The sequence below is a fragment of the Colius striatus genome, chromosome 9 (genome assembly GCF_028858725.1).
Source record: "Colius striatus isolate bColStr4 chromosome 9, bColStr4.1.hap1, whole genome shotgun sequence".
Taxonomy (NCBI): Eukaryota; Metazoa; Chordata; class Aves; order Coliiformes; family Coliidae; genus Colius; species Colius striatus.
In genome coordinates this window covers 13,015,882-13,029,780 of record NC_084767.1, presented here as the reverse complement: position 1 = coordinate 13,029,780, position 13,899 = coordinate 13,015,882, and the positions used below count along the sequence as shown (strand labels likewise).

Sequence of the window (13,899 nt, the reverse complement as noted above, 5' to 3'; positions counted from 1 at the left end):
GCATGCTGGCTCGTGTTCAGCCGCTGTGAACCCACACCCCCCAGGTCCCTGGGTCTGCGGGCACCGTGCTCTCCTGAAGCCAGCGGTGCTACACATGTGAGCACAGTGCTCTTGGCTCGCAGTCCGAGGGTGTCCGGCCAGCCCAGAGCATGGCTAAAACAGACAGAAGGCAGGGGGCATGCAGACAGACCTTTTTACGCTTTTAGACTAAAAATAAGCCCTGATGTGGCGTTTGTGGAGGTAATTGGTGAGCCACAGGTTGTGGCTGGAATGGCGTGGGGCCTGCACGCCTGGCACCGGGGTGTGCGTGTGGGAGGCCCCACCGCCGCTCTGCCCGGAGAGCTGTGGTGTGCTGCTGCTGGCACGTCCTACTCATTGCTGCTCTGGCACACCGTGTATTTTTAAAGTATCCATCACATTAGCTACACTAGATGTGATGTCCAGACAGGCTGTGACTCTAAAGGCAGGGAGGGTCAGTATAGATGGAGTGTAGGATGGAAGCTGATGTCCCCTGGAAGAGCTGAGGCTTGTTCAGAAGCCCAGCACTCAGAGCAGATCTGCTCCGTCTGAACCCATCGTGTGATCCTGGCATGTTGCTCAACTTCTTGGGCTTCAGCTGTCCCGCCTGCAAAGCATTCATGCTGGCACTGGCCCCCTGTGAAATGCTTTTTAGGTTGTTGAACAAATCCCCTCATTGAAGTATCATGTTGCTGCTATTACAATTGATGATGGGGATTTGGAAAAATGGAATGCTGCAGTGCTAACATGCACTCTGGGATCCTTGCGGGAGGGAAAAGCATAGGAAAGGCTCCTTCGTAAAGCTGGTCAGCCTCGAGGAGCAAATACAAGCTCTGTAATAGCACGGGATTTTGCCCCTGCAATAGCTGCCTGTCCTGTGGAAACTGGCAGTCCCTTAGTGCTCAGAAACCTTTAAAGTTCTCAGTGAAACACCTGAACAGTGCAGGTGGGAGGTGTGCTGTTGTGATCTGCAGTATCTGATGCTCTGAGTGACCCATAGTCTGATTTTTGTATTTTGGGATGGAACAACTTCTCTGCAGATATTGATCCACATGATCCCCTCAGCAACTGGGAACATAGTTCCAGTAGGATCTATTTCAATACAATGCAAGAGTAAATACTGGGTTGTTTCCAAACTATTAAACACACAGGAGCAGGATTTTTATGGGCTCCAGAGTGCCCGGTCTGCTGCCAGGCAAGCCCCAGTCTGCACAGACCCTTCTTATTTCATGTCCAGTGAGCAGACAGCCTCTCTTCAGGTTTATTAAGAGATGAGAGTGTTGTACCAGACGTGCAGAAATCTGCCACAGAGAGAATGGTTACCATCAACAGCCCCTCGGTGTATTAATCAGTGTAAATCATGGATGTAGCGCAGCTCACGCCAGGATTACAGCGCTACAGCCGAGGAACAGCTTGGCCAGACACCTCCTCATACATGTTCTACTGACAAGGAGTTGGATGAACTCGGTTGAGAGGAAGCTCAGCAATTCTGTGTTTTATCAGTAAGTACATGAGGCATATACAGAGCAGGCAATTTGTATACACTCTCCAACCAGCTGAGTTCATCTGTCTAACTGAATGTCTAAATATTGAGAGAATAAAGTGTCTGTACTCTATGAACCCACCAGCCAAAGTTATTTATATAAAAAAAAAAAAAAGGAGCACTGAAGCTCTCACGTGTCCCTGCTTTCCTCCACAGTAGCTGTACTTTGTGAGAAATTAACTATACCTTCTGATACAGGCTGCTTTAACTAACACTTTGCAGGGGGAGTGTCTCACAGGGTTTCTGAGGAGAGGCTGGTGAGTGGTCTGCAGAGGTTAAGTGCTGTGTGTGGTGGGACTTGTGTAAGAGGGCCTGCACTGCCTGTGATGGCCTCTCTGTGCAGATGGGCTGTGTGGAGGGAAGGCCACATGCCAGTGCCTGTGGCTCTCTGCTCCTTTGCCCTGTCAATGCTGTTGGCCCCGTGGGTGTGCGGTGGGACGCAGATGCTCCGGATGACTGCAGTGCTCTGGGTCTCTCATGGTAATGCTGCACTGTCCTTCCTGACTGGGACATCAACAATGAAATGTGGCTTCAGATTGTTCACAATCACATCCATCAAGAGGGAGCTCTTTTTTCCTTCTCCACACCTCCTTGTTCTCAGCCCTGGGACTAAGACTGGCTGGAGATCTGACTCGTTGATGACTGAGCTGCTCCAGGCCTCGTGTCACCTTGCAGGAGCCTTATGACAAGTTTGCCTGTGTGTTTGCAGAGGCCCTCGTCTCAGGACAACCACACACTGGCCTAGTTTCATGATTTCTTTTCTGTAGCTTGGCCCATGCACACTCCCTGTTTCCTGCTCTTAATTTGTTGAAGTATGTGGGGAGACAGTTGACCTCCTCATTGCATCCTGCTGCCTTCTTGTGAGTCCCTATCCACCCAGATTGCTGCTGCACCCAAGGCTGCTCCCCTGCTTATTCAGATCTTCATCCAGCTCAGTAATTGTACAACTTTGCAAGTCATTTGGGATAGATGGAGTTGAGCTGGAGGCTGATGAAGGACTTATTCTACCACAGCAGCCTCTAGGGAGTAAAACCTGCCGGGTACTGTGTGGCAGTTCAGGTGAAATGCCTGTGGGAAGCCATTCCTGGATCCCCAAGTGTGTCTTTGCACGGTGTGTACGTAACACCGGAGCTCGTCACAAGTGCTCATGTTGTTCTCCCTCCTCAAACATTGCCTGTTGACCACCTGCAGAGGCTGGCAGGGCTTTGGTTTGAACAGTCTTGCACAGCTTACAGCCTTACATTGGCTGGTATTTTGTGACATGCCCTTCTCAACAAGGGACTGGGCTGGCTGCCTCCTTCTGTGGTCTTTGCTACATCTCTGCTGCTAACAAATGGACTATAGTAACGTGGTTCTATGATTTGGGTTTAAAACACTTCGTGCTTCTGTGAGAGAAAAGGCACAGTACTTGCAGAAAAAAGGACTGAAAACAACTTCAACAAGACGCCTCTGGGAGAACTGGTCAGCCATGTGCTTTTCTGACAGGCATCGACAGCTCTTTCTGAAAGTGCACAAAGACATGTCCCAGGCCTCATTCATGGCAGCCTCTTTCTTGTTTGTTTGAAAGGATCAAAACAATTTATGTGGGATGAAAATCCCACGCAGTGTCCATCTGGTCAGCACTGGCATCCACCCCTGCATCACAACATCACACAGCATTGCATCTTCCCATCCACTTTTTCTTATCTGAGGTGTTTTCTGTGGGCAGGGTTCTGGGCTCTGTGTTTGTTTCACCTTCTCTGCTTCTCCCTTGCTGATCCTCTCCTGTAGGGTTTGTGATGTGAGACTGTGCTGGGTGGATCATTTTGCTTGCTGCAGCTGGTACATGTGCTGGCTGCAGGAGGGAAAGCTCCCCTGAAGGCTGTGCTGCTTCTTCATCCGTGGGCCATTCCATCTGAAGCCTGTCTGCAGCCTGGCCCTGGCTCTGTGTTGGGACACAGCTGTGTGCTGCCAGGCTAGGTTTTCTTCTCACATTCATTTTTAAAATGACATTTGGTTAGAGTGGCTGGACCAAGAAACACCTAAAGGAGAGGCCTTGCAGAGCAAGCCCAAGGGCTATCACATAGTTAAGAACCTGTCCTGAACCTGCAGCTCTCCGTTGGCCTTGGAAGAAGTGTCCTACTCTCTCTTGTAATGGTATAAATTATCCAGGCTTGTTACAAAGCCATTACGGTGGCTTTGGCTTCTAGTTCCCGTCAATCTTTACTGGAAGGGAGCGCCCTACAGAAGTTTGGGAGCTTTCATATTTGAGGGTTTTTTGCAAGGACTACTTTGGTTGTTTGGTCAAGTCATCGTCTGGTCTAAACCCCAGCACACACTCTTATGTGTACCCTGCTCTGCACATTTGGCTCCCAGCTGGCTGGCACTATGTGCCCTGGGAGGGGAGCAGCTCTTTGCTGTCCCAGAGCCATGTGCATTATCAGTCTTTGCTGAAGTATTTGCCATGTCTGGTTTGCAGAGCACTTTGGGACAATGTGCTCTGCCCTGGATGACTGTGAAAAGACAATCCCAGAGGCAATGGTTATTCAAGGGAAAGCATAGAAATAGATCTGCTCAGTGCACAGCCCTGACTGTGTCAGGCAGGGGAAGGCATTGACTCCCCTATGTGAACAGAGGACAATGGTGCTGGACAATGCACCGATTCCAGCAAAGTGGTCAGTGAGCTTGGGGCTGCAGGTAACAGTGTGGGCTGCCCCTGCTGTGCCCAGCCTGAGCACAGGCTCCTCGTTCAGAGAGGCACAGACCCTGTGCAGCCAGAGACAACCTGAAAGCACAAAAGCCAGAACAAGCTCGTTTGGTTGCTCGTGTGCCAAACATCACTCAAATGTGGGAGGCTTCACAGGGTGCCGACAGCTCTCCTTTGCCCATGACAGCCTGGAGCTGTGTGCTGTCAGCCTGGGCTGCAGCCAGAGGCAGCTCCTGCAGCAGCCCCTGAGCCCTCTGCAGCCCTGGGACAGGCCCAGGGGCTCCAGTGTGGGAGCAGCTCTTGCGGGCAGGCTCTGGCACGCTCCGTGGCTGCTCCCGCCACCCTGCTCGGCTCCTGCCTGTGGCTCTGGCTCCAGCCTTTTTCCTCAAATCCCGTGTCAGGGGGCTGTTCAGTCTTTAGCAGCTGGTCTGAAGTCACCAGCCTCTCTGTGAGGTTTGGTGATGCTTTGGAAAATGGGATGGAGGAGAGGATCTCCTCAGAAACCTCACGTACAGCATAAAGGGCACTATAAAGGTCATAGCCATGCTGCTGGAGATGTAAATGTGTTAGGGTATAAGCAAGGTGAGTAATCCAGGAAAAAGGACTCTCTTTAATCAGATTAAGTATTCAGTTGGAAAAAGCAGAGCAGATGCTTTTGAGTGCCCAACTCTTCTTTCAGTGACGTGAAGACGTGTCTGCATTCCCTACAGCTGCTGTACTTTCATAACCTCTGTTGGTTCCCTTCTCAGAAGCCTTGGCTTTGCCTATGGAGACTCTGATTTGGGCTGTAAGTTACTCTGAGTCATTCAGAGATGAGAATTGCAGTGGAATCGTGCAGAGTGCCATCAGTTTTGTTTGTACCTTACGTGCCTGCAAAGGTTTTCTCCAGAAAGAGATTTTAATTTGGAAAAGCATCTGTATCCCAGGAAGCTTGAGTCATGCTGGCTGCCTCCCTCTCAGCACTCACCAGGGCTGGATGACTTCTGCTGCTGAACTTCTGCATAGTCTCTTGAGGGAGCCCCATTGGAGCATGACAGAGAAATGCTCAGAAATAGGGGAGGGAGAGATGGAGCTGTTGTTGCTTGCATGGGACCTGTTCCTGGGACAACAAAGGCACTTCCTTTTGGCTCTTAGAAGTTATTTCCTCACAGAGATGTGGAGCAATGAAATGTCCCCTGCAGTATCTCTGGATCTTGGTCAGGTATCATGATGCAGATGAGGGCTCAGCTGCATGTCACTGTGACTGAGGCACACATTCCTCCTGACCTCCTGCCTGCCTCTGATGCAGGGCTACAAGCATCTCTGGGGGTGGGGGGCAAGGAGAGGTGGGAAAGGGGCACTTTTCCTGACATCTTGCCAAAAATATGATCTTGTCCAGACATGCTGGCTGCTTAGAGGAAGGTACGTCCTCAAGTTCTCACTCACTTGGCTACCTTTCCTGGGAAAGGAAAGGTCAAGTCACAGCCCCTGGGACCTGGAGAGGTGAAGGTGGGTCTAAAGGTACAGGCTGAGGTTTGTAGCTCTGGGGTTTTTACTTTGGCAATTGAACTGGTTGAAAATCATCTAAGGAAACAGAATTGCTCAACAAAGGAAATAACCATATATGCTTTCTCTGTGTGTGTTTGTGGGTTTTTTCCCCTGCAGTAACCACAACTCTCTCCTCCTGGTCCGGGCATGCTAGAAAATGCAACGAAACAGCCAAGTCCTATTGTGTCAATGGCGGGGTATGCTACTACATCGAGGGGATTAATCAGCTGTCTTGCAAGTAAGTGAGTGCAGTTCTTGTGCCAATATGGAAATTACTTGGCTGGGGGAGAGGTGACCTCTGTACAACTGCCAGAGGAGGGGTAGCTCTGGAGTTCTCATGACAGTTGCATTTTGAGCTGTGCAGGTTCAGAAAGGGAGACTAGAGGAGCAGGGTGGGGGTGGAGGGCTCATATTTTCCTTTTTGTGTGAGTGCCACTGTTCACTTTTCCTCACTCTTTCTCTGAGAATGTGTTTGTCCTGGCTCTTTCCTTTGCCGTTGTTCCCTTTCTCCTCTGCAGCTTCAGGGAAAGTCGGGTCCCTTTTACTGTCCCTGAGCTAGGTCATAGCTCTGTGTCCTTCCCTATGAGCAGGAGGCTTTCCCTAGGGCACAGGCACCTCTCTCCTCCGTGACAGACTGGAGGGGGTCCCTTGCTGAGACTTATATCTTAGCTCACAAGCACAGAGGCAGGTTCAGCACACAGCTTTTCCCCTCCCTGTGCCAATTTGTGGAAGGCTGTGGGCTCTTCATTTCTCCCCTTCAAATGTTAAAACCTGCAAGAAAACCCCAACCCCAACAGGCAGAAACACCAAGTTGTCCTTAAAGTGAAGTCTCTTGGAGAGGTTAAAGTGGTGCTGCATAGTGCAACGGGTGTGGAATGGGATGTGAGACCTTTTCACCTCTGGTTCAAGCCTCTTACAGCCATCAAGCCCCAGAGCATGTCCCAGGTGAAATGGAAAGCACAGTCTGACTGCTGAGACATGGTTCCAAAGCACCCCTGGCCCTGCATCGGCCCCTGTGCTGAGCACGAGCTGGTGCCTAGCTCTGTGCAGGGCAGTAGTTTCTGACCTTGCTGTTTGGAGAGATATCTGAATGTTCGTTCTCCTTGGGTGTATCATCAAGTCACAGACTGAAGACAAGAAATCCTGGCTTTTGAAATGGTGTAATTTTAGAGCTTCCAGGCTCCAGGAGACAATAGTTCGTTATTGAGGAGTGCAGGAACACTTAAACTGAGCAGAGCAGTTCCCATTAAATGGCTTTCCCACTAGCATGGACGATCCTTGGAGAAGGCTGATGGTGGATAAACAGCCTCACGTTTGTCTGCCTGCAAACCAGCAAAATGCTGAAACGTTTCACATTTTCCTTCTCACAGTAGGACAGGAGATCTGCTGCTATGGTTTGTGAGGGAGAATATGATACAGGTACAGAGGAGAAACTGGAGGAGTCAAAGGCGGAGGCTTTGACCTGCATTTCCAAGCTCTGTAACGTGAGAGCCAGCCATGGTCCTTCAGCCACACTGAGACATGAGCACAGAGGAGAGCCACAGGACTTCCTGGGCAGAACTTCTTCAAGTGCCTTGGAGCTCAACCAAGAGCCACGTGAGCACCTCAGGCCAGGAACAATATGTGTCTGTGTGCTGTTCCTACTTTGCTGTTCCAATTAGCGTCAGCAGGGCCTTGGGTGTCTTTTGTCACCATGTGCCAGCTTGCAGTCCCCCTTCACCGAGCACACAGGAGATTCTAGTGCCCAGCTCTCATGTGATGTTACCAGCCCTTCCAACACCAGCTGTCAGAAAACAGAATCTGTGAGTGTTCGTGTTCACTACCTGCCACCGTCCTGTACTCACCTTCCCAGAGTGGGCTTTGTCATTTGCAGATGTCCACAAGCACTTCCTGTAGATGTTACCCCTGGTGCTCTGGAGCAAAAGGAGCAGCTGGGTTCTCAAATGATTTCTTCTCCTGCAGTGGTTCGTGCTTGATTTGTTACAGATATCACCAAAATTGGCAGCTGGCCTTTAATTTATTCTTTTTTAACAGGCTTCCCAGAAATGTGTTCCTCTTGGTCTTTTAAGTTTTCTGGGGAACAAGCTTTTTGCCTGTAAACCCACCTGCTCCATCCTTTTTTCAATACACTTCAGCTAGACCTTGGACACTGCGTGTTCCTCAGCGGGGAAGAGCTTGGAGCCGACCCGGAGCTCTTCCAGGAGTTGTGTCCTGGTGTTTTGGACTGTGTGCTTGCATAATGTTGTCCTTCATTTGAAGTAGATTCTACACATGCTAGTGTCAAAGGAAACCTGAACATGAGGCAATCTGTGCTGTGATCCTGACTCTGCAAACAGACCACCTGGAAGCTGGATGGGAGAAGTGTGGTCTGCCTCTGCAGATTTTCGGCATAAACGGAGGGAATGACTGAGCCACACACATACTGCATTGACTCAGCAGCCCCAGTAAATTAGAAAGCCTCAGGCTCTTGTTGACAGGAACCAGAAGACCCCAACAAAGAGATAGAGCCAAGTCTCATCGCTGCTCAGACCTTCTGTGCCCACTTGAACACACTCCGTGACTCACCTGTGTGGCTGATGCAGTCAAAGTGGCTGGTACCCTGGACCTGCCTAAATTGCATGGGATCAGAAGACTTCCACGGACCTTTAAAGAGCAATACCTCCCCTGTCATGCTGGACTGGTTGTGCTTGCAGGAGGCAGGCTGAAGGACTTACAAACGCTGACAGAAAAACAGCCTTTCTGGGTTTGGACTGGCTGCGCTGCATTAGGTGAGAGAGTGAGGTCAGAGGCCTGGAGGACCTCAGGAAAAAAATAGTGAAAGCCAAGGAGTGAAAAACAACCACTCCAAAGTGAAACAGAAAAGATCAATTCATCTTTAAACTAGTTGATGTATGCAAATCACCAGTTCACAAAATGACATGCTCACTTCCTAGAAGCCCAGTTACTGATCTCCTCCCTGTATAACTGTTCTCTGCAGATTTTCCCAGGAAAGGGGAAAGATCCTTCTCAGGGCTTAGCCACCTTGCCAGCTCCGCTGTGCTTTCCCAGAGCACCATGCAGAGGGGTGGATGCCAGGCTGATCCCCAATGCCTGTGGTCCTCCTTGCAGCACAGCTTGCCCGGCTCCACTGCGGTGCCCGGAGCTGTGCCATCCCTCCCCATGACTCCTCTGATTCACTCAGCACAAGTTGCAGATTGCACAACCACGAGGATGTTGCTTTGCCTGGGTATGTGAGCAGTTCTGTGGGGATGTGTTGCAACGTCCTTGGAAACGAGGAGCCCGCAGTGCTGAGCTCGGGGTGAAAATCTCCACATCCTGTTGCAGATCTGCTGGCCCATTGGGTTTCACAGGCAGCTTATCCTGGGTGATGAGACAGGTACCTTGTCAGGCTCAAGTGGCCCATCTGTGCATCCTGTTCGATGCCTTCTTTTTAATGCCCATGTAACTGTAGCAGGCCCTTGAGAAGCACCAGAGTGTGGGAGCTGACCCTGCAACAGTGAGGTTCAGTGAAGGCAAGAGCAGGGATGCTGCTGAGCTCCCACAGCTCAGTTGGAGCTGTGCTGTTGTCTCCACTGAGGGTTCAGAAGCGGATGTCCCTGCGGTTTGAACCCTACTATACAGCAAACATGCCTTGATTAGCTGCTCTGGATAAGGCCTCTGCATTTATTCTGGTTGCTTTCTTTTCTTCCCATCAGCAATTTTGTGGAGTCCAGCCTTTTGTGGCTCTCCAGAGCCTGATCATCTGGGACTGGTCAGGGGACAATAACAGAACTGTCTTCCTTTTCAACCCTTTGCACAAATGAGCAACGTGCTTGAAACGTTTCTCCATTTGCTTGTATCAGTGCATTGTGTCCTGCTGCTGCAGCTTCTCCTTATCCTGTTGTTTTGAAGCACCTGCTCGTTCACATTCCTCTGTGATGTGGATTGCATTATGAGAGCTACCGAATTCTGGCACACTTTAATGAAGGTCTGGGGGAGCAAAGGAGATGTCCCAGCCCTTTCAAGATTTAGATCAACAGCTGGGCAGAAGCAGTTTTGCTTCTAGCAGGAACACTGTGATAATGGTGTTCTTAACTAACAGTAGCAAATAATAATTAACAGTAATTATTGCTCTGCCCTAACACAGGGCAAAAGGTCAAAGTGCTTCAATTTTTCGTAAGTAAGAGCTCTGCAAACAGCACGGAAATGGCTCATTCAAACCATTTTGGTTTGTACCTTTTGAGATGCTTTATTTAGCTGAACACCTTACTGATTCTTGGGGGTTTTACTATGTAAATATTGAACTGTAATTCTTCCTGAACCCAAGAGCAGAGCTTTGTGGATGTTGTTTTAAGTGGAGTGGGAAAAAAAAGCCTTAAGGAATTGATAAAAAATGAAAGAATTGGGCTTTTTCCAGCAAAGGCATAATCTGGACAGAAAAAGATCCCTGCCCCCTGTCATCAGTGGCATTGGCAAGTACCAGATTTGCAAATGTGGCAGGGTTTTTGTGCACCTAGTTAGGCACAGAGGGATGCAGTTAGGCAAGGGCAGCCTTAGGGGTGCTCCACACTGGCCAGAGAGAGGAGACAAGGTGCTGTCTGCAAGAGGTTGGTGCAGCCTTGTATTTCCCCAAGGCAATTCCTACAGACACAGCTTTGCCCACTTCCCTTGGCCTCTGAGGAGAGACATGTTGGGCCTCCATGACATCAGTGAGTAGAGCAGGAGGTTGAAAGGTAATATTTGCAGGAATAGTCCACCATCTGTGTAATCCCTGCAAGAGCTTTCAAAAAGAGGAGGGACTCAGATTGTCTGGGATAGCCAGCCAGAACCTCTTGACTAGGGTCAAATATGCAGGAAGAAGTATGCCACGATCAAAGACCATATCACGGCTCTCAGCCTCAGCTTTCAGGTGTATCCCTCAGGCCATATGCTTGGCCACTGAAGAAGAGCTGCCTGGAAGCACTTCCCACGGGCAGCAGATTCTGCATGCAGAAGGAGAGCTTTCCATTGCTCTTCCTGTCCAGACTGGGAGACTCCTGTGCCATGTGTGCTGGAAATTTCTTCCCTAGAAGTCACATCTGGAGCTCTAGTAAGAATAAGAAATCATCTCAGCAGCCTAGAAGTATAAGCCAGCCAAAGAAAAAGGAACCACGAGCATTGTATGCTTTCAAGGGTCTCCTGGTCACTGTTGCTGCCAGAAGCCTAGCTCATGAGAAGTTGAAACCTGGGGGCTCCAGAGAAGCAGATGTGTCTGGACAGCTTGTGTGCTAGCTTGAGAGGTGACAGAAGGGGCTCATGCTCATGAGGGCTTTTCTGTCAGTTTCCCAGTGCTGATTGACTGGTAACTAAAGATGAAAAGCCTGAGCTGTCCTAAACCAGAGAAGACAGTTATCTACTGCCTTCTGTCTGGAAAGCTCTTCTCCCCACCCACGCTAGGCTGACTGCAGAGATCTGAAGATGGGCTATATGGTACCTGTCACAGCATCAAAGCTTCTTTGCCACTTTCATGTTTTGCTTTTTCATTTCTCACTGATTTCTTTCTTTGGGTTTTTATTTCCTTTCACCAGTTTTCACTTAATTTTCAGTGTCTTTAATGGCATGCAGCTTCAGGCACACTGAAGCTCCAGCTTTGGCTCACCTCTTGCAGATGTGCACCTGAGACAGTCAGGTCCTTTGTCCTTTCAGACAAAGTTGAGGAGGGTAGGACACTTGCTTCATTCAGCAGCACCCTCGAGGCCCTTTGGTGTGCTCACAACATACATGACATCTCCAAACAAATGGGCAGCAGCATGTTGCAAGCTAAACTAGAGACCCTTGAAGACTCTGTGAATAACTTCATGACTCTATCAGTGGTGATGAATAAACTTCAAAAAGGATTGGGAAGACATCTTCTGGTTTGAATGCCTTGCTCAAACCCCAGTACCATCTCTTCAAGGTTTCTCCTAAGTGCTGCTTTCCCCAGGGCTGTCCCTGGGAGTCTGCATCACCCAGTCGCCTCAGGTTTGTGGTCTGATTGCCAACAGGGCTTCTTCTTCCCGCCCCTTCCCAGCACCAACTTCCTCTGCCTCATCAGAGGGAAGGCCAACAGGCCCCGTGCCTGATGGTATCCCCTTGGGCTGGGCTTTCCCTGGGAGCTGGCTGCCATTGAAACGGCGTTGCTGGTGTTTCCTCTGCTCCAAGGTGAACGTCCCAGGATGACAAAAGAGAGAGATTGTTTCCAAGATGTTGGCCTGACCTGGCAGTCAAATTTCCATTTACAAAAGTGACTTGAATGCAGAAAACCTGCAGTGTCTGACTGGGGAGTTCAGGACAGCCTCGTGCAGAGCAAGGCCCTTGAGTTGTCCCTGAGCACTTCAGGGTGCTCAAACAGCCAGCACACTCCTGCACGGAGGTGTGAACACAGGTCTCAGAAACCAGATGCTGCATAGCATGGAAACAGTTTGGCCATGGGCACTGAGGGTGCACCAGCTCCTTTTGCTCAGTGCCAACCTACCGAAACTTCTGTGGACACCAGCAATAAATCAAGTAACAAAGACACACTAGTCATGCAGGGCCTTCCTAAGCTTTCTTCTGTGAGAGGGACAGCAGGTGAAACGTCCCCTGGACAAGGGGCACCCTGCCCTGGAGAACTGTGAAATGCATTCTGTAGGGGAAAGAAAGATGGACAGATTTGGAGCTGTTGAGGTGGAGAAAGACAGTAGGGGACAGAGAGATTATGGATCCTTTTATTGGCTGTATCTTCTCTTTGGATCATACTGCATCCAGAGGCACATCTGTAGCCTCCCTGTAGGCATCCAGTGCCCAGTGCTGAGGCTTGGGCTGTCCCTGGAGTACAGCAGCTTGTCCCATGGCCTACTCAGGGGCCTGACACCATACTGAGGCCGCTCTGGCTGCTCGCCATCCTTCACAGGGGACCAACGAAGCTAAGCCAGGCTGGGGCTGCTGGTCTGTCTCTCTCCTTTTTGCTGAGTTGTCTTTCAGCCCCTTCTTAGTTACACAGCTGGGACCTGCTTGAACACTGAGGGACAGTGTGATCTTGCAGCTGGCAGCTGAGAGTGAGGAGTGTCTGACAAGTATGAGGCACAGAGATACCCCAGGAAGGTGGACAGCAGGTGTTGAGATGCCAGAGTGATAAAATCCTCTGAAACTCAGAGGAGGGAGAGCTCGGTTGGGGACGGAGGGGTTTGTGGGACAAGCAGGTAAAAGCTTCAAGAAAGCTGGGGATAACTTTGAGGCACTATCCAAAGAGGCTAGAAGAAAAGATGTGAAGCATGGGAGAGAGATAAATGCCTGGGGGAGAAGCATTTGACCACCCACAGTTGAGCTGCCATCACTTCCCAGGGCCAGCCACAGCTGTGGCTGACCGCAACGCAGAGGGTGTGGGTGCTGCTGCACCCTACCTGGTCCTGCAGCTCCCCCTGCACCCCTGCCCATGTACCTGTGCTCCCCAAACCTGGCTCAGCCATGGAGCTCGCTGCTGGCCATGGTCCACAGCATTCTGCTGCAGCACCGCACTGCTCTCACTGGTGCTTCGTGCCTTGCCCATCCAGAGACAGCCTTACCAGTTGGGCAGTGTGAGACCTGCGTGGTTCAGCTTTCCTCTCTGTCCCTTTCTCTCTGTTAACACAGAGACTCTGCACACGCTTCCTCGGTGCCAGCCCACTGCCCGGCCGATGGGAAGGCGCTGGCTGTCTGCACGCTCCCTGTCGCCTGCGCCGCTGCTCACCGCTCTCTGGTTCCTCTCTGGTGCCTCTCACCAGTCTTGTCTAGATAGCAGCTCCAAGGAGGGTCTCTGGAAGTAGCACCCAGCCCATCTTGATCTTTCTGCCAGCAGGTGCTTCTAGCAGGTGAGAAGGAAGGAGGCAGGCAGAGGAGGCAAGGAGGGGTTTGGCTGTCTGTAGCAGGCCAAAAATAGGGCTGGAACGCTGCTGTCGCAGGTGCCTGGTTAAGGCAAAGCAAGGAGTGAATACACATGTGAAGCCTTGATTTTTTCCATTCATCACAATGCACTTTTTGTTTCTGACCTTAGCCTCAAGGACGCTGCTGGACATGTTCTGTGATTTCTCCCCTTTTCCCCTCCAGATGTCCAAACGGATTCTTCGGACAGAGGTGTTTGGAGAAACTGCCTTTGCGATTGTACATGCCA

General features: G+C 50.4%; 1 protein-coding gene across 1 annotated transcript in view; it reads left to right on the top strand.

Moving 5' to 3' along the window:
* NRG2 (neuregulin 2) overlaps positions 1-13,899 on the top strand; it is a 135,257-nt gene that overhangs the window by 102,444 nt on the left and 18,914 nt on the right. The window contains exon 4 of the mRNA XM_062002556.1: positions 5,892-6,012. Within this exon, the coding sequence (XP_061858540.1) occupies positions 5,892-6,012 (121 nt within the window). The remainder of the gene's footprint in view (positions 1-5,891; positions 6,013-13,899) is intronic.